At 35.0% G+C, this 22,523-nt stretch overlaps 1 protein-coding gene across 5 annotated transcripts; it reads right to left on the reverse strand.

Moving 5' to 3' along the window:
* Positions 1-59: 59 nt before the first annotated feature.
* Dmtn (transmembrane and coiled-coil domain 2 protein Dmtn) lies at positions 60-21,387 on the reverse strand. 5 transcript variants are annotated; one of them, XM_068297076.1, is made up of 11 exons: positions 20,689-21,387; positions 6,369-6,548; positions 4,188-4,772; positions 2,700-2,764; positions 2,108-2,637; positions 1,920-2,040; positions 1,682-1,786; positions 1,446-1,559; positions 1,301-1,362; positions 1,105-1,221; positions 60-1,045 (listed from the first exon to the last, which is right to left on the reverse strand). In XM_068297076.1, exons 2-11 carry the CDS (start codon positions 6,514-6,516, stop codon positions 919-921), a joined length of 1,974 nt encoding a protein of 657 aa, XP_068153177.1. In that variant the 5' UTR covers positions 6,517-6,548; positions 20,689-21,387; the 3' UTR covers positions 60-918. The 5 variants fall into 5 exon arrangements, with proteins under 5 accessions (XP_068153177.1, XP_068153179.1, XP_068153180.1 ...); XM_068297078.1 differs by lacking the exon at positions 20,689-21,387 and adding an exon at positions 8,301-8,443; XM_068297079.1 differs by lacking the exon at positions 20,689-21,387 and adding an exon at positions 5,315-5,381 and having other exon boundaries at positions 4,188-4,888; positions 6,369-6,507.
* Positions 21,388-22,523: the final 1,136 nt, after the last annotated feature.

A 22,523-nucleotide genomic window follows, 5' to 3' on the forward strand; every position in this document is an offset into this window, starting at 1 on the left:
TTCTTACCTTTTGTTTATACTCTTCAACAATACGTTCAACGAATTTAAAAGAAAGTACGTTTGTATATACATATATTTATATATTTATTTGCTCGTTTGTAATTTAATGCAATTTTAGTTGATTTTATTTCGTTTCTCCATTCCATGCAAAATAATTTTGTTTGGTCGCTTGTCGGGTCTCTGTTTTTTGTGGGATTGACAGCAGATGGTTTTTGTTTGTTTTTTGTTTTGTAGGGTAGCGGTAGCTTGCCCTATATACATACATACACTTTGTAGTTATACATCTATGTACATACTTAAACCAGTATGCGTTTTGAAAATATGTCTACACAGTTTTACGAGTTTAGGCCACCTTTAATAATTGCTAAGTAAATAGTTTTATCCTAGTTAACTGCGTAAGCAAGCAGTGTTCAGGAAATATAAATACAAACATTTTCATTTTCAGGATTTTATACAAATTTTTCGACTTTATAAGATATATATTTATATAAGTATATAATTAAATGTTTAGTATGGTTCTAGAAGGGTTACACATATAACATATATGTATGTATATGTATATGTGGGTTCAGATTTTGAATTTGAGTAATGCACAGTATTAGCATTTTCAAAGTAATTAGAATAGAATTTCGCTAAATGGGGAGTAAGGATACATATAGAATTAATGAGTATGCAGTGTTTGTACAAATTTGTTTTGTAGGTGATGTAAGTGTGTATAATGTATGTGGTTTATGGTATGTATGTATATGTGGGTATCTGCTTGCGTGTATGGATGAGCCTTTTGTCTTCTTTGCATTATTAATTAGGCTATTTACAATTTTAATTCCGTTTGTTTTTTCAACTTAAACCTAAAACTAAACCAACAAAGTAATGTATATGTGTGTGTGTTTGTGTGTATGTGTGTATGTCACGTTCAGTTCACTTGACAACCAGCGATTGCTTAAGATGCCGCACTAGGCCAGCTCCAATATCTTGAACATCCGGCCATTGTCGTATCACAAAGATGACAAAACATATCGATAGAAATGTAGTCAGAACGCGTATTCTATAAAAAACAATGGATTAAAGCAAACTTTTTAACCTCTTTCTCCGGTATATATTTACCTCGTTTTAAGAAACGGCATTATAATGCCCGCTGCAGTTGCCACCAATAGTAGAACCACTTGCAATATTGTTAATACCACATTAATGAGTTTCACAACCAAGGCTCGTGCATATGAGCTAAAAGAAAACGAAAAAACCAAATCGATTTGAATATACATATGTATTAGCAGAAGATTAAATACAATTAAATGCATACCAATTATCAATGCCCTCAATGGTTACATATTGTTGCTGTGACATGTGCTCCATTTTTGAGATCTACAAGGATGGAAACGGGAAATCAAAAACAAAACAAAGAAAATTGAATTTCCCTTCCAAGTACGAGCGAGTGTGCGACTTACCCTAGTTTGACAATTCTCGAGCACTTCATTGACATCACGTAGTCTTTCATCGCTTTGGTATTGTACTTTCTCCTCCATGTCGGCAATCGTTTGCTTAAGATTCTCAATTTCATTCTGTGTCAGCAAACCAGACAGTATAACAAAAAAAGGATTGGGCACATTGCCAAAAAGAAGAGGGAAAATAAAACTTAATCATCAGCAACATCATTATTATTATTATGTAGAATAAAACGAACCTGATGCAATTCTGTCAAGTCATTGATTTGCTCTTCAAGTCCTTCGGCACGATAGCGTTCGCTTTCGAGTGTTGATGTCAAATTGTTAAATTCCTTTTGGCTTGTCTGCAACAATAAGCAACGAGAAGAATGTTAACAAGTGTTTCACAGGTGCTTTAAATATTATTAACACTAAGAGCGTTTGGGTTTTATAAGAGTTTCCAAGCACGTGATTGATGATTCTTATTGATAAACTCACCTCCAATCGTTCAATGCGCTCTTTGAGTTTCTCATTTTCGTTTTTACGCTCGGCTAGCTCAGTTAGTAATGTCTTGAGGACTATATGATATTGGCTAGCACCCGATTGACTCTTTCCCGAGCTGTAAAGAATAAAGGACTATAAGTAATCAAAGGACGATATGGAATCTGGAATATGAGGAATCTTACCCTGCTGGTATACTTTCGCTGGTAACACTACTACATTCGCTGCCATTGTCGCTATTAAATTTGCCTGTACCACTGCCACCGCCGCCGCCGCCACCACCGCCCCCAGTGTGATTGCCACCACCGGAGCCTGTTGAGTTGCCGCCTTGATGAAGACGCTCGTTCCCGAGGACATCCATTTGCTGCTGCTGTTGTTGTTGTTGCTGCTGGTGTTGCATTCCCTGCAATTCGGCTTCACTCATTTGATTAATATTATCGGCACTGCCAAATTTATTCTTAATCAAATGAGCAAATTCTCTTGGCTTGGACATAACCGATCCCGAAAATCCAGTGATCCCATCACGTATATTGCCACCAACATTACGCAATCCCTGGCCGACATCGCGTAAGACTTCACGTGGCTGACGATGTTGGCTTTTATTCTGATATTGATGATTCTGCAGATCCTTGGCCCGTTTCGTATAATTGTCCAATTTCTTTTGCAACTGTGAGATACTATGAGCGCTCTTTTGATTCTTTTTCTCAAAAACGGCCTAAGAAACAAATCAAAATTCAAATTTCTCACAATTTATTCCATCTCTGACACAAAACTTACCTTGATGCGCTGTAATTGCTGTTTATCGGCACTAGCCGCTAATTTCAGATACTCATTGACATTATCTATAAACATAAAAAAAAGTAATAATTATTTGGTAATGAAATTGGAAATCTTAAGAATTGTTAGAAATCGTGTGGCAGCAATAAAAATTTTTTTAAATAAGGAGTTTAATTTTTATCTTTCGAACAAGCAGTTGTTGCGTTTTTATACCATACACCCATAGGGTGAAATGGTATATTAAAGTCGCCAAAATGTATGTAACAGGCAGAAGGAAGCTTCTCCGACCCTATAAAGTATATATATTCTTGATCAGGATCAACAGCCGAGTCGATCTAGCCATGTCCGTCTGTCCGTCCGTCCGTCCGTCCGTCCGTCCGTCCGTCCGTCCGTCCGTCCGTCCGTCCGTATGAACACGCAGATCTCGGAGACTATAAGAGCTAGAGCCACCAAATTTGGTATGTATACTCGTGTAGTATGCACATGTTCAGAGTAATTTGGAATTTCGGCCACGGCCCCTTACGCCCCCAGGAATCACATAAAACTGTTTTTCTTAAAAAGTATGACAGCTAGAGACATCAAATTTAGTTTGTATACCCGATTAGTTAGTGCGCAGAAATTAACTGTTCAAACTTTTTGCCACGCCCCCTTACGCCCCCAGGAATCACACAAAACTGTTTTTCTCAAAAAGTATAATAGCTAGAGACATCAAATTTGGTTTATATGCTCGTTTAGTTAGCGCGCAGAAACTAATTGTTTAAACTTTTTGCCACGCCCCCTTCCGCCCCCGGAATTTACATAAAAGTTGTTTCCTTCAAAACTATGATAGCTACCGACATCAAATTTAGTATGTAGACTAGTTTAATAGACGCGCAGATATTGGCTATTTAAACATTTTGCCACGCCCACTTCCGCCCCCGCAAATTAAACAAAACTGATTTTATCAAAAACTAACAAAGCTAAAGTCACCAAATTTAGTATGTATACTGGCATAGTATGCGCGGAGAATTTAGATATTTTCACATTTTGCCACGCCCACTTCCGCCTCCATAATTTAGAAAAAAACGATTTCCTCCTTTAGTTTTTTGACTATCGCATTTAAATTTGGCAGACTAATTTATCTTATCTATTTCTACCAAACTACCAAATTTTATTGAAATCGGACTAGAAACATGTAAAATATGCGTATGAACGTATTTTACTACGCGGTCCACAAGGCCAGAATTGGACGTTGGCTAGTAGCGGCGCTAGAGTGCTCGTGTGTTTGTAGAGTGAGCGAGATAGCACATAGTATAAGACATGTAAAAACAATTTAATAGACATACATTTGGTCTTCGAAATAAGAAATATTTGTTTCACCAGGTGTATGGTATACCCAAGTCGACGAGTCGACTTACTTGCTTCATTTATAGCATACTTTTTGGCATACTTTATTTTTCCTTTGCTTAGGCTTCACACAGATTTCAGTAACTCATTCTTCCCACTTACCATCTCTGGCAGTTTGCTCTTGTCTTATCGACTCCTTGGTGCATTGTATTTTTGTATTTAGACGATCGATGGCCTGAACACTGGAACTCCTTTCGTGCGTGCAGCGACGATGCAATTTTTTGCTCGAATCAAACTCATCGGAAACAAATGACGAATAGTAATCCTCATTGCCCGATAAACGTGAATCCTCTAGGCCGCTGCCTGTGCCAGCACTTCCACCTCCACCACCACCACCACCTCCACTTGTAAATTCCGTCATATCAACAGGATTGCCAACGAGACCGCTATAGGCCAAGAGGCCGCCCTGATCCGAGCCATGGGTGCGTCGCTGGCGTTCCCGACTGCGTCGACGATGGGTGGGACTGTGACTGCGAAAGCCACGAATCGCCACACCACCGCCAATGCCGCCGCTACCTAAGCTGCCGGTCACCGTGTTGCCGCTACTATAGACAGCCGCCTGTGCAGCTGCCACTGTGCTGGATGAGGCTGAGGAATTGCCAGCTGATGAAACTGCCGCTGTAGCTGCTGCTGCTGCTGCTGATATTGGAGCTGATGCTGCTGCCTCAGTGGCACGTTCCCGGGACACTGGCGAATTGTGGCGCATAGAAAATATGTTACTCGATTGGCTTGACTTGTTTTATTTTCTTTTTTGGTGTTAATGGATGACGATGAGGCCTGTTGCTGGTGTTATTTAGTTATTTCTTAATTGTGAAATTGGCGTAGGCGCAAAATATATTCCGCACATCCAAACCAAGCGCAATTTGAGGATAAGAAAAACAAAAAAAAAAAAAAAGAAAACTAAAAAAATGGAATACAAAACGAAGGCAGAAAAAAATTCGTTGCATGCACTTAGGCGCACTCAGGTGTTTATGTGTGAGTGAGTAGGTGTATGTGTGGGTGCGCGTTTATGTGGGTGAACTATTATTCCTGTCTTTATTTCATTTGTTTGAGCACACAGAAAGCAACAGAACGTCACAGTGACAAGGAAATAGAGAGAGAGAGAGAAAGAGAGAAATGTTTAAAAATGCCAAACAATTATATTTATAAATGTATGTGTGTGTGTGTATGTGCATGTGTCTACTTTATATATGTATGTATGCATGCAGGTAAGAAAGGAAGGTACCTACAGATTTATAAATAGTTTTTGGTTTTTAGTTGTTTGTTTTGTTTTTGTATGCAACGTTTACAACAAAGCTGAAGACAAAGAGAGAAATAAATAAATTAAATAAAAATCGTTTCTCAAGTTATAATGCAACAAAAAAATTAAAATGCATTTCAATTATGCAATGCAGGATCAAAGAAAAGGGTCAAAACAATCAAAGCGGAATCGATTTATAGCAAAACTGGCTTCTCAGGAGGAACAGGAAAGAGGTGCAAGCATGACATACAATTGCAATAATATTATTATGATATGGTGACACATAAATAATGAGAAATAACAGTTTGCATTTAACGAGAATATAAATATATATCCCATACCACACACTTTCACCATAAGCTTGCTAAAGTTTCTAACTATTTTGGTTTTTAAAAACAGTAACAACTATATGAAGTGTATTTTAAATTGAAAACTATTCTAACTACACGAGATCTGTGAAGACTTCTCCATGGTTACAACTAATATTGTCAGAAATGTGATAAATAAATTAGTTTTTTCGAATTCTAATTCCAAAATCATTAAGAGAAGATTCATTGTGGACAAAAAATAGAAGCTAATTTAAGTCATAGTCTAGACTAGGCAAATACCTAAAGAGATTCCAGATACTGTGAAAGCTCCCGAGGGTGGACAGCCACGGGTCCCGTCTGCTATGAGAGACGTTCGCCTGCGAGAGCCTTCACTGTATTTGTAGTTATTATTTCTCCATACTTTTGGGAGCAAATTTCCGCCAAAGTCACCACCCTAGATCTGCTTTTGACTACTAGTTCTCAACTAAATTCTTGAATGAAAATCCCATTAAAATTAGGAAGAAAGCAATCCATCTAGACGGAAGTACTAATTTAATGAACAAGCATCTATTTAGCTTAATCTAGCACTTGGCAACCAAAAAAAGTTCACTTGATTATACTAGCTGTCTTCCTGATAAGTTTGAAAATTAAGGCAGGGTGCTGCTTCAATCTAATAATCTAGGCCGTGTATACATATATGTACATATATATACTTAGTAGACAATTTATAATTACTTTGCTCGCTGCTTCTGGTGGCTGATGGAGAGCGACTTGTACGCAAATTGGAACTGGAACCACGTGAAGTGAGCAGCTGCTGCAGAGGCTGCAATGTTAATTGATCCCGATTTTGACCGCTGGCCACATGCGGCATATTATTATCCATTATGACATATTTGTAGGCTTCACAAAAGTTAACTGCAAAACAAATAATATAAATATATATAAGAATATATTAAAATGAATATTGTTATTCAACAACAACCAATAAACATCAAGGTTTCCGCTTGGGTACAAAAGTCAATAAATAATATAATCTCTCAATGTATATAAAAGGTGAATCAACTCTCGGGTTTAACTGATAATGCCAATCTCGCACTACTTTTTTAATTTCAATAAGTAGAGCAAAAATATACGTCTATATAATTTAAAGAGTTTATTTATGGAAATTTAATATTTTCTGTTCCATTAAGTGTTTTATTTTTTAACTGATAGAAAACATGTGAGAAAAATAAAGCTGGCACTTTGTCTTACATACAACTATCAAGTGTTTGAACTTCCAATGTTTAAAATTTCTATATTCTACTCGCAGACATACACATCTTAAAATGCAGCTGATATAGACAGTTGTATATAGGATGTTGGCCTCCAAACAATTATCGTTTATATACATACATATGTACATATTGAGAGAGTTACTCCGCACTCAAGTGACTCAAAGCAAGAGGCATGATCTGAGGAACAATGTTTAGATAAACTTTGTTTATTCAACATTCATCAATAGTATATAGCTAAAATGCTTATCTGTCCAAAACGTCTTTTCCCCTTTGAAAATTGGTTCGCTATTTCATTTAAGAATAAAAAAATAAAATAAATGTATGATTCTGTCTCAAGATGTTTATTTATCAAGATGGAACAAATTTTAGTAAATATTTTCGCAATCTGTAAACTAGAAAATTTAATGACTTAACCTTCGATTCGATCTATTTCTAGACGCAATCTACAAATCTAAAAAAAGTATCTGAAAACTATTTTCGACAATACTTTTCATATGTCCCATATTTATACTAAACTTCAATCAGTTTGTTTAACTAAAATATAGGTCTAAGCAAGTCAATGTAAATATTTGGCTATATTCGCTATATATGTATTTACGACACGTTAGACACGTTGGCATTTACTGTATTCATTCATTAAAGATCTGCTAGTTTTAACAATATGGAAGACAAATTTAGTTGTATGAAATATTTTTCACTTTGTCAATGAAACTGAAACTAGTTAGAGGCACATTTACTCATTCCAAATTAAAGAAAAACAAAAACACTTTTCACTTTTTCACATTGGTTAGTTTTCCCATTTGATATTGTGTTTATTATTACTACTTGAAGGTTCCTTTTGAGCTTGGATATGGTACATTGACTCTGCGCTTTCAACCCAAATAGTCATTCTGCACTTGACTGCATGCACATTACCCTTACACAAACACACCACTCGCCCCCTCTCTCTCTCTCTGAGCTTTCAATTAGGGAGGGGCGAACGGACGGGCTTAAATAATCATTTTCTTTGTCCCCCTTTCTTTTTGTTGTTTTGGATTTTTTTTTTTTTGTTGTTGTTGTTATTTCTTTTTAATCAACATATAAAATATTTTGTAACCTTTCTTTTGTTACTGCTGCGGCTCTTTGTTATGCTGTTTGCTTTGTGTGAACATGGAATTTGATACAAGTTCGTAATACTCTTTTTTTCATGATATGTGAAAGATTACACAGAAATTAATAATAGAGAGTGAAACTCTCTACATCTACTTTCGAGTCTAGTAATTTGGACAAGAAAAACGCATTTTAGGTTCTTTTGTCAGTCAAGTGCATGCTAAAACAGAATTCGGGGGCATTGCACTCGTATTATCATCAGTCGCACACGCGTTTAAAGGGGAGTAAACATTTTAGTACACACCTTCTTATATGGTCGAGACTTCCAGCTTACATTTTAAAACAAAACGAGATAAGAATTTTGTAGACACAGCAGCAGCAACACGCATTCAATTGATGATAGAAATTGGAACTCGAACCCGATCTATTTCATCTATCAGTCAGTCGAGTGGGGAACTGACTTCCGCATCTATCTTCACATTCCATTTCCTCCCAACTTCCCTCCCTCCGTTCCTTCTGTCCCTTTCGACGATTTACATTTATCAGCAATTCAGCATTTATGGAAGCCAAAGTTCAGTTGAGATAATTTATAATGTCTAGTTTGTATGTAAATTCAATTATGCCCGATCTGAGTAAGACAAATTCAATTGGAATGCCTCAGTCTATAAGACTGCCCCTTCAACGAACCTAAGAGCTTATATACTCAGGGGTTTATCATTTGTGAAGGTCGCCGCGCCGTCATCATACTTGGTTTATAAATAATAAAGAATTGTTCAGTAAATTATAAGTACAGACTCACACACACACATGAGCGGTGAGCTCTGAAAGTAATTATATGACTAACTAAGTAACACGAGAATAAACTGAACCCACAATTGTATTTAGTTTAGCTTCATAACACAATATGCACCTATATATGTATATTTATAATTCTAGTTGTTGTTCTATCATTAGAATAATAATAGTAATTTCATTTGGTTAGCTTAGTTATTGTTGATTTCAATCTATAGCTTAGTCAAATGTTTTAATGAATGTGTGGCTTATTTTATCTATCAACACTCTACGTTGCCTTTGATGCTTCAAATCAAAAAATATGCCATACGTTTTCAATTTTCCAACATCAAATTTTCATTTGGCACACACGTATTAATAAATTATTAAAACGCAGCATAAATAAACTACCTAGACGTATTATATATCATTTTTTAACAAGCCAAGTTAAGTTGAAATATCAAGTCTCATTTAATGTCTCTTGCTATTTGATTAAAACGTAATAAAGATTGTTGTGTTAACATCTAATTTGCATAACAACAAATACCAAGTATGAATGGAAATTTTTCTTTAAACAAACTTGTCAAGTCACTGTTTAAACATAGAAAAAGACATCGTCAAAGTTAATGTTGCCTAGGTCAAGACAGAAAGAGTCAGCGAAACAAGTCACAAAATAGAGAGAACAATTCTTTTAATAACATTAACAAAAAGTGACACATTTTTATGGTTTGCAGGTGACAAAAATTATTTCGTCGATTTGCGGCAGCAACCTAATATTATTTGGCATTCTGATATTCTCTTAGTTTCGCCGTAGAGGCAGACAGAAAAGGTGAGAAGTCTGTTGTGATTCATGCCGTAAAATGTATAAATACAAACAAAAAGTAAAGAAAACATGAATATGGAATTGAAAGCGCCGACTTAGAAATACTCTTGTCAAACAAGGAAAGATATAAACCAACATATAGGCAATCAGATCTGTTCTCAAATCGTTTGCCTTCGAGTCAGTGAAATGAAAGGTAATTTAAAATGTTCTTTTATGTTTATGAAAACGACGCCTTCTGAATATGTTTCTATTAATATTGAAAACAATTTTAAGTATTAGATAGTAATTTCGGTCCAACCATTAATTAACAAGAATTATTCTTAGCAGGCAACCAAATAATTGATGGAAAAATAGACATGGAATTGACCTGTTCGTTGTCAATCGAAATGCTTTTGCCACTTTTGCTATAGAAACTATATAAACATGTGTAAAAACTAAATTAATTTCTCATGACTAGAATAAAATTAGTTTAAGAACCATTCACAAATGAAATTCCTAAATAATTATAGAGGTTGATATAGTAAGCGAAACAATAAAGCTTCGAAAACGTTCAAAATTTCATTGGGAATTGAGAAAAAAGTTTTAAATTAGTCTCGATTTATATTTGAAATCGACTGATGGTTACCAAAGATTCACTTAACATCATTAATTTCCAATGAATTGAATTGAATTTCTCGAACTATTGAGACTTATCCTAGAGGCATTTTAGGTGATTGATTTTTAAAGAGCGGCAAGTTAAAGAAGGATTTCTTATTTGTGATGTCTATCTGAGTATACGAGGGACCTCCTCTTTTAGCTTTTATGTAACTGATCTTAGCATCAAGAATAAAGCTAATCTCTTGTTTTAAAGCCTCCTCAGTGGCATTAGGCTCTAGAATTTCAACGGGGTCAAAGGGTCACACCCAAAGCCCACATCTCCACGTGGTCTTATGTCTCGATCAATGGCTCAGCTTCTTAGTTTGGCCTGATTGACCTGTCTAATTCGGAGTTCTTTGTTCTCTTCGCTTCTCTTCGAAAATTTGCCGAGTTTCGATAATTTTAAAATAGATTATCCAACTTTGACAGTTTTAATGAACCCCTTAATATTTAGGGTACAAGAAAAATGAAATACAAATAAAGAAATAAAAAATTACGCAATTCACTTTGGCTTTGTTTTGTTTTTTTCTCGGCTTTTAGATAAGCAGCTGGGTAGTGAATGTATGGGGGAAAGGTTGGAGCTGCTGCTGCTGCTGCCATAAACAACAAACCACAAGTCAAACCAGCATAGAAAGAGAGAGAGAGAGGAGGAGAGAAGACATTGTTGTTGTTTTTTAATCCTATTATCAATGTATCCTATATATGTGCATATGCAGACTTACATATCTATATATAAGTATATGTGTAGTATAGTATATATCTAGTCTTGCTAGCAATTGGTTTTTAATTACATTCCAGTAAGTCAGTTATCAATCATACAGAAGGCTAAATTCCCTCCAGCCTAAAGTGCGAGGGAAAAAACGTTTTAATCATAATTATTGGGTTACACAAAAAACACAAAAAAAGTGATCAACTGATAAGAAGAAGAAGTATGTTGATAAGACTTAAGGAACTGAAACTGAACAATAACAGTAAAAGTGATTCAGTTTCAGGTAAATAATTAAGGCTTATGATTTATTTCAGGCTCCTTCTGCTTCCTCTCTACCCCGCTTCCTCTTTTTTGTTAGTCTTTTCTTAATTACTTTACAATTTAAGCCTAAATGAAACAGCAGTTTGCAGGTAAAAGAAGAATTTGTATTTGCCTTTTTGTTGTAAAATTTGAGAAAGAAATGTTAAGAGTGTCTCAGGTATTGAGTAACAAAAGTTTTAGAGAAAGGTTTTCTGGTAATCGTTTCTGGAAATTTGTGGATTTGTTTTCTAATTAAGGGGCTTCTTAATGAGAATTACTTCAGGTTCAATTGATTGTAGATTATATTTTCACTTTAGCTATGTATAAAAATTGTAATGTTACATTTGAATGCAATTTATTGCATTGCCTTAACTTTACACCATCCATACCTATGTATATTTGTTCTAGCTCAGGTCAAGGTTCTGTCACAATACGCCTTTGCAATTTATAGTCAAGATATATAGAAGAGACAAACATAACAACAACTACAAGTACAACAACGAACACCCACACGGTCAAACCAATGGGTTTTTGCTGCCAATGTCTGTCTAAAAATACTCGTAAACATTTCCTAAATGTGCCATGGGGTTATGGTTTATGGCCAATGACTTTACGAGAGCAGACAACAAAAAAGACCACTACCACAAAGATGAGATATCTAGCAAAGAGTGTAGACAGAGGAAGTAGAAAGTAGCACAAACAGTCAAAACCTCAAAACCAATTGCGCTAATAGAGCAAGAGAAAAAGAGAGAAAAGGGGAGCATTAGATAACTGTCATAGAGGTATTTATGACTAACTATATATCTCTGACTATACTTTTCTCTCTAACAACCACAACAATTTGTAGAAGTGGACAAGTAAACAAAAGAAAACAACGTTTTCCATGTGTTTACAGTGAAAACTCGTTTTGATGAACAATTTCTCTGGCCAAGTGTGTAATATCCCTGTTCAACCTCTTTTCCATTTCCCCTAGGGCTAGTTATATTGAGCAATATTTGTTATCTTCTAACAATTGTCAGGTGTCCAGTCAAAATTATCTAAAAACTTCAATGAATTGCTCAATTGATTCAATTAATTTTTTTTTGATATAAATTTCATTGATATCATGATTAACCAGCAGAAAATGACGACACAAATACAAACAAACGCACACTCTTACATCACACACACACACACACACACACACACACACACACACACACATGTATGTATATTTGTATGCATTCCTCCCATACATGATGCATTGTGAGTCAGAACAGGCCATGTGGGTAGGAAGGTGGTAACATGAGTACTTCCTTGTTCCCCTTGCCTTCCTCTCAATGTGCTTATTCATTGTACATATATAAATTTTTCTCTGCGCCATTTAAAAACAAACAACAAAAAAAAAAACATTTCCTGCAAAAAAACAATACATGCATATCTTATGTGTACTCATCAGGCTTTTTAATAAACCTGACCAAAATAGGTAAAAATTTCAGGTGAATATACCCATGTAGAACGAAGCAAATGATCGGATATATATTAAATAGCCAGCAAAAAGATAAAGGACTAATTATCATGCACTATATCAACTAATATATAGTATGTTATGTCCAATTGTTAATACTTTGTCACTTTTTGGGCCAACAGAAATGCTCTAACTTGTTTGCAAGTGATGGAAAATTAAAAAAGTGAGAAACAGACAGTCAATCAACAGAAAAGTGTCTTCTTTGTAGCTCTAAACAACATTAGATTGTGATTTGTTTAATGCAATTGCTTTTCACAATCAATTAAGTAACATTTGAAACCATTAACTGTCATTTTATTTAGCTACAAATGGGAAATCAAACTATTAAGTGCAATAGACAATACATTAAATAATAAAATAATTAACTTTACTAATGACAGTTTACTGCAATTTATTGCCCAATGAGCTACCACTTCTACTTAATGACTTCGATAAGTTAGACTTGATGATGATGAAAATGTTTACATAGACCAAATTATGCATAATTTTTCAACACTCTGTGCCACTCCCAAAAAGCGTTCGCGTAATTTACAAAACAAAACAAAAATTCAGTTTCAACATCTTTCCGCTTAATTGTTGACACTTTGAGGCATGTCAATAACATTTCCACAGAAGGGTAGGTAGTGGAGGTGGTGGCAAGGGTTAAAAGCATTTCATAAGTCATCATGATGGCATTTGTCAACTGAAACGACAGTAAATGAATTCAAATTGTCACTGAACTTGGCTCATTTTACACCTACAATCTAACAACGAGAGAATCGTTGAACTCATGTGAGTGTTAGTTGAGAAATTGAAGAATATTAATCCTCGAAATATAAGAAGTTAACAATTTTCTCATCAGAATCATTTATGCCCTTATGTATCATATATTTATAAGAGCATTGCATGAATACATTAATGAGTAAAGTGGTATTCATTTAATGCTTGAACGAATGAAACGAATGCCTCAAGACATTAACTTACTTGGTAGCCAAGAGAATCAGAATCAAAGTTCTGAAACCAAACACGTGCTAACCTAGTGGCCACTAGTGTAATTGTATCTATTTATGACTAAGCTTTGTAACCTTAAAAAGGTTCAATTACATTTAAGTATTTCGACATAGATCTAGACGATTTTTAAAGCTGTTGTTTCCTAAACAAATGAACAATCCTTGTTTGATATTTCGTTAAAGATTGACAATAAACACTTTGTTTAGTAGGTATTTAGAAACTCCAACACTAATTTTCATTTCGATTTTTAATAATAGTTTTCGTAAATTCACAAACGAGCTTCATTTGCTTACTTAAAATTCCTCATCGAGTTGATAAGCTGTATCTTTCTGTTTGTAGAATTATTAAGCAGTTTGTTTAATATCTTATTCTTATTATCACTCGTGATTATATATGTATGTGTCTATGATTCACATGTCTATAAAACGCTTTGTAGATCAACAATTTCATTAGAACTAACAGAAAAAATCATTGTGTTTCCTCGAAAAAAAATTTAGTGATGATTCTTCACTTTTGTTTGTCATTCATTTCATTTCATTTTTGCCAATTTGAATATTCATGGGACAAAGATCAACCTGTTTATATATTTTTTACACCGAATGCTCAATGAGTGACGACGACGTTGTGGCGATTGGGGCATGGCATGTGGGATGACGCGACACACCTCTCTGGGGGGATGGGAGGTACGGTATTCTCTCTTCGCATGACTAAAATGCAAATGTAAAAATAAATAAAATTGAATACCTAAAACGTAATAAGAGAATGAAAGCAAGATGTTTTGGTTGACAAAAGTCGTGCATGAAATACAAAAAACAAAACATTTTAACAAGAAATCCGGAAAATCAAATAAAAGTCTTGCTTATGTAATCAATTTAATGTACACTACATATCAAACGTAAACATTTTTGCTTATTTAGTTAATATTGTCATTTGCCTTTTGCCCACCAAATCAAAACAAAAGAAGAGAAACGAAAACATTCGCCGTGTATTTACCTTGAACTCTCGAGTAAATTGAAATACATACTAAAAAAATAATAGAGACGAAAGACAGAACACAAAAAACAACAAAAAATAGTTGATGCATCAATTTCAATAACATTAAGTTTAAGTCGGCACAGTGGTCCACCATTTGATCAATGGGGTAACAGATCTGCCAAATGAAGCAATTTCTTTAAGGTTTTTCCTTTTTAAATATTTATTACAACATTGTATAGTTGAGTCAGTCAAAATAATAGTAAACAATCCTTGTTTTATTTTAACAATCTTTGTTTTAGTTGATTTTTAATATCCTTTTTTTCAGAGAGTATCAAGGATCTTAGAATTTTTGCCATTTCTAGTTAAATCACAAACCCCTTGACACGTTTTTAAAAGTTCAAATGGTTTCTCTTGAGAAAATTTCATTTTGATTTGTCTTGGACAGAATTACTTTGGTCAAAATATGCAGAATTTGTAATAAGTAAACAAAAATGATTTGTTTTTTATTATACAAATTGTGAAATTATTTCTTCGTTTGTTGTTGATATTCTGCATCAGTGTAAGCACTTCACAATGAACAGTTAGGTTTTCAGGGTTCACTGGACTAAATTTTTTTTTACTCTTTATATTTTCATCGCGCTCAGCCTTCTTGAGACTGAGAGGTCTTTAAAAACTCACAAAGATATTTGTTATGAAAATGTTACATTATTAATTGAGTTTCATTTGGAACCCCTTCCCATTCCACAAATAATGAAGCAAGTAAGTCGACTCGTCGACTCGGGTATACCATACACCAGGTGAAACAAATTTTTTTAAATTTCGAAAACCAAATGTACATATGTATGTCTATTAAATTGTTTTTACATGTTTCATAGTATGTGCTATCTTGCTCACTCTACGAACACACGAGCACTCTAGCGCCGCTACTAGCCAACGGCCAATTCTGGCCTTGTGGACCGCGTAGTAAAATACGTTCATACGCATATTTTGCATGTTTCTAGTCCGATTTCAATAAAATTTGGTAGTTTTGTAGAAATAGATAAGATTAATTAGTCTGCCGAATTTGAATGCGATAGTCAAAAAACTATAGGAGAAAATCGGTTTTTTCTTAATTATGAAGGCGGAAGTGGGCGTGGCAAAATATGAAAATATATATACTCTGCGCGAATACTAAGCCAGTATACATACTAAATTTGGTGACTTTAGCTTTGTTTGTTTTTGATAAAATCAGTTTTGTTTGATTTGCGGGGGCGGAAGTGGGCGTGGCAAAATTTTTAAATAGCCAGTTTCTGCGCGTCTATTAAACTAGTCTGCACACCAAATTTGATGTCGGTAGCTGTCATAGTTTTTAAGAAAATCAGTTTTATGTAAATTCCGGGGGCGGAAGGGGGCGTGGCAAAAAGTTTAAACAATTAGTTTCTGCGCGCCAACTAAACGAGTATATAAACCAAATTTGATGTCTCTAGCTGTTATACTTTTTAAGAAAAACAGTTTTATGTGATTCCTGGGGGCGTAAGGGGGCGTGGCCGAAATTCCAATTAACTCTGAACATGTGCATACTACACGAGTATACATACCAAATTTGGTGGCTCTAGCTCTTATAGTCTCCGAGATCTGCGTGTTCATACGGACGGACGGACGGACGGACGGACGGACGGACGGACGGACGGACGGACGGACGGACGGACGGACAGACGGACATGGCTAGATCGACTCGGCTATTCATCCTGATCAAGAATATATATACTTTATAGGGTCGGAGAAGCTTCCTTCTGCCTGTTACATACATTTTGGCGACTTTAATATACCATTTCACCCTATGGGTGTATGGTATAAAAAGGTGAAAGTAAGCAATTTTACACAATTTCTGTGTGTGTGTGTGTGTGTGTTATGTTTAGTTTGTTTGCATAAAATTTTGTTGTTTTTTGCAACGGAAGTTGTTAAAGTTAAGTTGTTGTTGTTGTTGCTTGTTTGTTGGGTCCCAGAGACCAGAGAGCAAAAACTTGTTTGTCGTTGTAGTTGTTGTTGTTATTGCTGTTTTCATTGTTTTTATTTAGCTTTTTAAGGTCAGTGTCATATTTGGTCTTTGTTATGAGAATTTCCCCCTTTTGATGAGTATGCACAGTCATGTGTGTGTGGATTTTTGTGTGTGTGTGTTTACGATGATGAGTCAGGGCAAAACTTTCAACAATACGAAAATGACTACAAATTGATAGAATCAACTAGGAAAGAAAACTCGAGATGAATATGTTAACTTGCTTAAAAATCACTATAAACACGAAATGTGTCTGAAATTTTTAGCATTTGATGTCATGAGAAACTTAAGGTTCATTTTAACTTTTGCACATAATCTTAATTCTAATGTTTATAAAAGTAATTAAGGTAAAGTTTTGTTTCAGAAAGCAAATGACATCATGTATGTACATACATACATATCTGTCTAACTCCATAGATATTTTGGTAGTTCCTATGAATTTTTGCTATATTTTAAATGAAACATATAATTTGCTAAAAATAATAATGACTAAAACCGAATGTAATGTTCAAATAGGTAAAGAAAAAAAGGAATATAAAGCAATACACAGAAATAGAGCCGACAAATCTAATCGGTAATAAATAAAAATACGATCAATGACCAAGCAGCTAACCATAGTAGATTAGGCCAACGTTTTTTTCTTTCCCCCAATATCAGTTGAATAAGTCCATAAACTTACCAATATGTAGATAGATAGTATGTGGGACATTTTATTAGCTAGGGGGATATACAAGGGGATAATCCCAAGTATCACCATAATAATAATAAAAATAAAAAAACAAACAAACTGCACTTTATTTTTGCTGATCAGCTAAAAAATAAAAGTAAACACAAAATATCCTCTCAGTTAATTATTTCTTTATTAGGAAACAACAAAAAGAGCTAGTGAAAGAGTTTCTTGTCCTCCCTCACTCTCTCTCTCTCGGCCTTTCTTGCTGTTGCCAGGTCGGCAAAACACGTGTAGCATTCCTCTCCCTCTCCCTGTTGTATTAATTCTCACTCTTTCTCTCAATTTGGGCACACGCCCAAAAAGAAAAGTACAAAAACAAAAACAAAATATCCAATGGTTCGAGAAGTTCAAGAACATTTGAGTATTTTTTGTTTTCCTTTTTGGCAAACGCAAACTTAAATTAAATTAATTAAATTATGCAAATATTTGCGTGTTTTTGTGTGGTTTCTCTTCGGTTTATTTTTTACTGTTTTTTTTTTTGGGATTTTATGCTCTGATTATATTGCATAATGCACGAAACAATAACAAAATTTATTTATTATGCGAATCTGTATTGAATCGGCCGGGAGAATAAGCGTGAGAAATGGAAAAGGCGGCTTAAACGACCAAATTAATTAAAGCAAATACTAAAAGTTGACCCGAAAGAGAATAAAAAACCTTTTGATGGCAAAACAGGAGGTAAAAAAATGTTAAGCAGTTTTTGAAGGCAAAAAGCCGTGAAGGGCTTATAGAGCGGAAGGGTTCTTTTTTAATTTACCCCAGAGGCATTAATCAATGGAACATTTAAAAGTCATTTGGTCAACAGTTACTCCACTCAAGCCTACGCTTTTACAGCTGCTTAATCTATAAAAATTTCTTAAAAAAGAAAAAGAAAAAATCATTTTTACTATTTGGACTAGAAAAATATAATCTACTATCCAGATTACAAGTTTTTTACGATTAAGTCTTTTTATATGGTCAGACAAAATTTGGCACCACTGTTAATACTATATTTGTCTGACGTCATTAATCAGCCACTTATGCTAGATATGTACATATGAGTCCAAACATCTGGTCGCTGGTTGGTCTCTCTTTCTTTGTCTCTTTCTTGCTACCTTCCTTAATCTTATTCTCCTTGATAAGCCATCAGAAACAATTTTTAGGCTGTCTGTTGGCAACCCAAAAAAGTAAAACATTCCATGCCCACTCAGCAGCAGAGATCGCACTCTAAAACATGAAATTTGGTCAATGAAATAATAAAATATATGAAAAATCTACGTAAATGGCCGCCTACAAAACAACAACAAACACCCCCAAAAATGAAAAAAAAAAAAAAAAACAGAAAATAAAATGAGAAAGCCGACATCGAAATACCTTGTTTAAACTGACTGAAAATTTAACAAATTTAATCAAATTAAAAATCATTATACCTTCTTTTAGATTATACACATATGTATGTATGTATTTACAGGGTATAAATATCAAAGAAGTTAAATTCGGCTATGCCGAAGTTTATATACCCTTGCAGTCCTTGACAATAATAATTTCACATGTTCAAAATTTGTTTTCTGCAACTCAATTCATTAATATACAAACAAAACAATTTTACTCTTCATACTATGTACAATTTGTTCTTCTTCTTCCCTCATTCCCTAAGCAAAGCAACGCACGCATACACATACAGTTTATGTAGCGTTGCGTCTGTGTGTGTATGCATGTGCTCTGTTAACAGATGGTGACGTAGTAGGCAGCAAGCAGAGCTGCCGGCAGCGATTGAACCGATTTATATAGACTGTAACTTGTGTTCTATTTATCCGATCAGGGTCAAATTTTGGGATCTGAGATTTTATATCAAATTCTATTATATTGGTAAATTTCATGGGGATACTCCAATTTTTGCAAAAATTTTTGTTCCAGAGCTATATGATATAGTAGTCCGATCCCAAAGATTTTCATACTTTATCTCACCCGGGTAAAAAAAAAGCTCCCAAAAAAAATTTCATCCCGATAGCTCTTAAGATGGCTGAGTAAAACGCGTACGCACCGACGGACAGACGGACAGACGGACAGACGGACAGACGGACATGGCTATATCGACTTAGCTTCTCATGCTGATCAAGAATATATATACTTTATGGGGTCGGAAACGTCTCCTTCTGTGCGTTACAAACATCTGACCAATTTTATAATACCCTCTGCAAGGGTATAAAAAAAGCAAAACCATCATAAATAAAATCATCAGTTGTCAGGCCAAAGCACGAAAACTGTCAGAGAGGGAGAGAAAATAAGTGGCCACACGAGGGGCATAACATAAAACAAGAGGGTGGAGGGATGGTAGAAAGCGCGGGCATACATTTGTATATAGAATATGAAATTAAATAAATAATATACATTTTGCCAGAAATAGCCAGAGAGTCGAACAAATTATTCTTTTCACTACACATTTTAATTCAATTGCAGACATTCTTTTCACTTTCCCTCTCTCTGTGTCTCTCTCTTGGTCTATTAGTTTTTGTATATCTCCCCCGCTTGTGGTTTGCACTGTGCCGATGATTACCGTTATTGTTGGTGCCTGTCGCCGACTACTACAGCAGCAACAACAACAACAACAACACAAAAGAAGAAAACTTGCTTAAGACGGCAGCAGCAAACAACAACAACAAAAACAACTACAGGAACACAGTAAGAGCAAGAGCAACAGCAATAAAAAGTGCAACCAATTTAATTGATTAAGTTAAACAGCTGTGTGCGTAACAGAGATAGAAGCAGTGCTGAAGAAGGGAGAGAGAGGGAGAAATTTATCCCCTATTATTATTATTTTCATGAATTGAAGTTATGTGATTAACTTTAATTGCAACGGATGGAAGTTGTAAAAGCCGTCGACCCGCAGCAAACATATGCAGGAAAAAACATACATATGTATGTATGTATGTACATATATTTCAATTCATACCGCAGACGTTTAAAAAAAAGTAAATCTTAATAACTTACTTTCCCTGAATTTAGTTGCCCGCTTAGAGTAAACCGCTCCTGCCACACATACACCCACACAATTACATTTGCAGAGAACACAGTCTCTCACGTAAAATATCTGCAATTTAAGTACGTGAGTAGGTGTTGGTTTATACATACATACATGTGTGTGTGTGTGTGTGAGTCTGTATGGCGCATACATAACAATAAGTATAAACCAAACTAAAATAAGCCAACTATAAACAATATTCGGCACGCACTCACCTTTGGCCCCGGCAGCGGGTTGCAGCAGAAGAAGCAACAACAAAAATTAGCCCCCGTTACACACCTCACGTTCTCCTCTTCACACTGCTATTCTACTCTCTCCTCTCTCTCTCACACTTTCACGGGTTCTTTTTGTTTGCTTTGCTGCAGTTTGTTATTTTTTCCCCTGTTTCGTTTTTCTTTTTTAATTTTATGCACAAATGAATTTTTCAAACAACTGCGACGCCCTTTTCATTTATATATGTATGTACATACATACATATGTATTCATATATACGCGCGCGTGTAAGTGTGTATGTGTGTTAACAACTATTTTCCACCTTCTATGTATATTTCGAGATTTTCTTTCTTTGATTTGATTATGATTTTCGTTTTCGCTTTCCTTGGCGCACATACAATACACAACATGAATTTTCTCACAGATTTCCAAAAGTGCACATTTATTTTAAATGCTAATTATTTATCTACTTTTCACATCATTCAATTGCACTTTTTCCTTATTTGTTTGCACCTTTGCGGTTTTGTTCTTTTATTTCTCGCGAAAATAAATAACACAACCGCCGACTACCGAACCAAAACAACACAAATGCACCGTTTGTAGCCCTTTCAATTGTTTACTGACTCGTTTTAATAAATAATATTAACTAAATAACCACTGCGAGACTGCGGAACATCCGCACACCGAGAAAAACAAAAACAACAATGAATTAGAGCTGGGAAGTTTTTCGATGGCTCCATCGATAGTATCGATGGAAATTAAAAAGTGCGATAGATCGATGGAAATTTTTCGATTCATATTAATTTCAAAAGTAAATTAACGTACCATTACCACTGAGAAAAACAAAAACAACTTACTAGAGCTGGAAAAAACATCGATGGTACTATCGATAGATCGATGGTTTTGTATTTTTATAAAACATCGATGTTTGGGCAGCACTATCGATGTTTTCTTTCTTTTACAATTCAATTAAGTTACTCGCGAGCTCGAATTTGCGCGGTCAATTTTTTTTTAAATTTAAATGAGACGACACATCACCGCCAACGCTCCAGAGGTATACAGAGGCTACATACTGTCTGTCAAACAGTACAATGTCTACAATTCTGTCAAAGCTCAAGGTGTATATGACAGAAATGTAGATTGGGACGTAGTTGCAAAAAGTTGCAGTCTTTTATGTTTTCCGCCCGAGGAGCTGAAGGATTTGTACTCCTCACTCAATAGTGAGGCACTATTGGCAAAACTCGGAAGCCGGTGTTGCTCGGCACTCCAGTCTGCTGGGACTGGGGGGAATACATATGTCCTTATAATAGAGGCGTTCGGTAAATATTTACTTAGGCTAAGCTTAAGCTTGTCAAACGGTATTGTTTATTTGGCGCGTTGTTTGACCGCCCTGGCAGCCGAATATTTATTCTAAACTATATTTGTTCTATAAAATCAAGTAATATTGTAAACTCAACAATACTTTCGTTTGTTGAGAATAGTGCGAACAAAAGATTCAAAAAGCCCGCGTATTCGAGTTTCCAAAATTCGGCATTTGGCAACACTTTCGCAAATTTGACAGCTTTTTTCAGCCGGAAACAGCTACTTTTAGGTATAGTCCCGCTAAAAATATTAATTTTCTTTTGTTAATTACTCAAAAACTACGAAATAAATAGCCAAGACGCACCTGAGGTAGTGCTCGTGGAAATTTTCTCTTTCGTTTGATATCAAATTTATGTAGTTTAAGCGCGTTTTGGGCCCGAGTACCGTAAGTAAATATTTACCTATATAATAATATAATTCATAACAATAAGGTGCATCACAAATATCAATATATCATATAATATGTTCACTGGGT

Source organism: Drosophila tropicalis, unplaced genomic scaffold (assembly GCF_018151085.1).
Source record: "Drosophila tropicalis isolate 14030-0801.00 unplaced genomic scaffold, ASM1815108v1 contig_859, whole genome shotgun sequence".
Classification (NCBI taxonomy): domain Eukaryota; kingdom Metazoa; phylum Arthropoda; class Insecta; order Diptera; family Drosophilidae; genus Drosophila; species Drosophila tropicalis.

Coding starts and splice junctions, on each gene's coding strand:
- Dmtn (XM_068297076.1), bottom strand. CDS start 6,516: ATGGATAATAATATGCCGCATGTGGCCAGCGGTCAAAATCGGGATCAA. Junction 2,041..2,107: donor AGCGAAAGTATACCAGCAGG/GTAAGATTCCTC, acceptor TATTCTTTACAG/CTCGGGAAAGAGTCAATCGG. Junction 1,046..1,104: donor ATGCCGTTTCTTAAAACGAG/GTAAATATATAC, acceptor TGTTTTTTATAG/AATACGCGTTCTGACTACAT.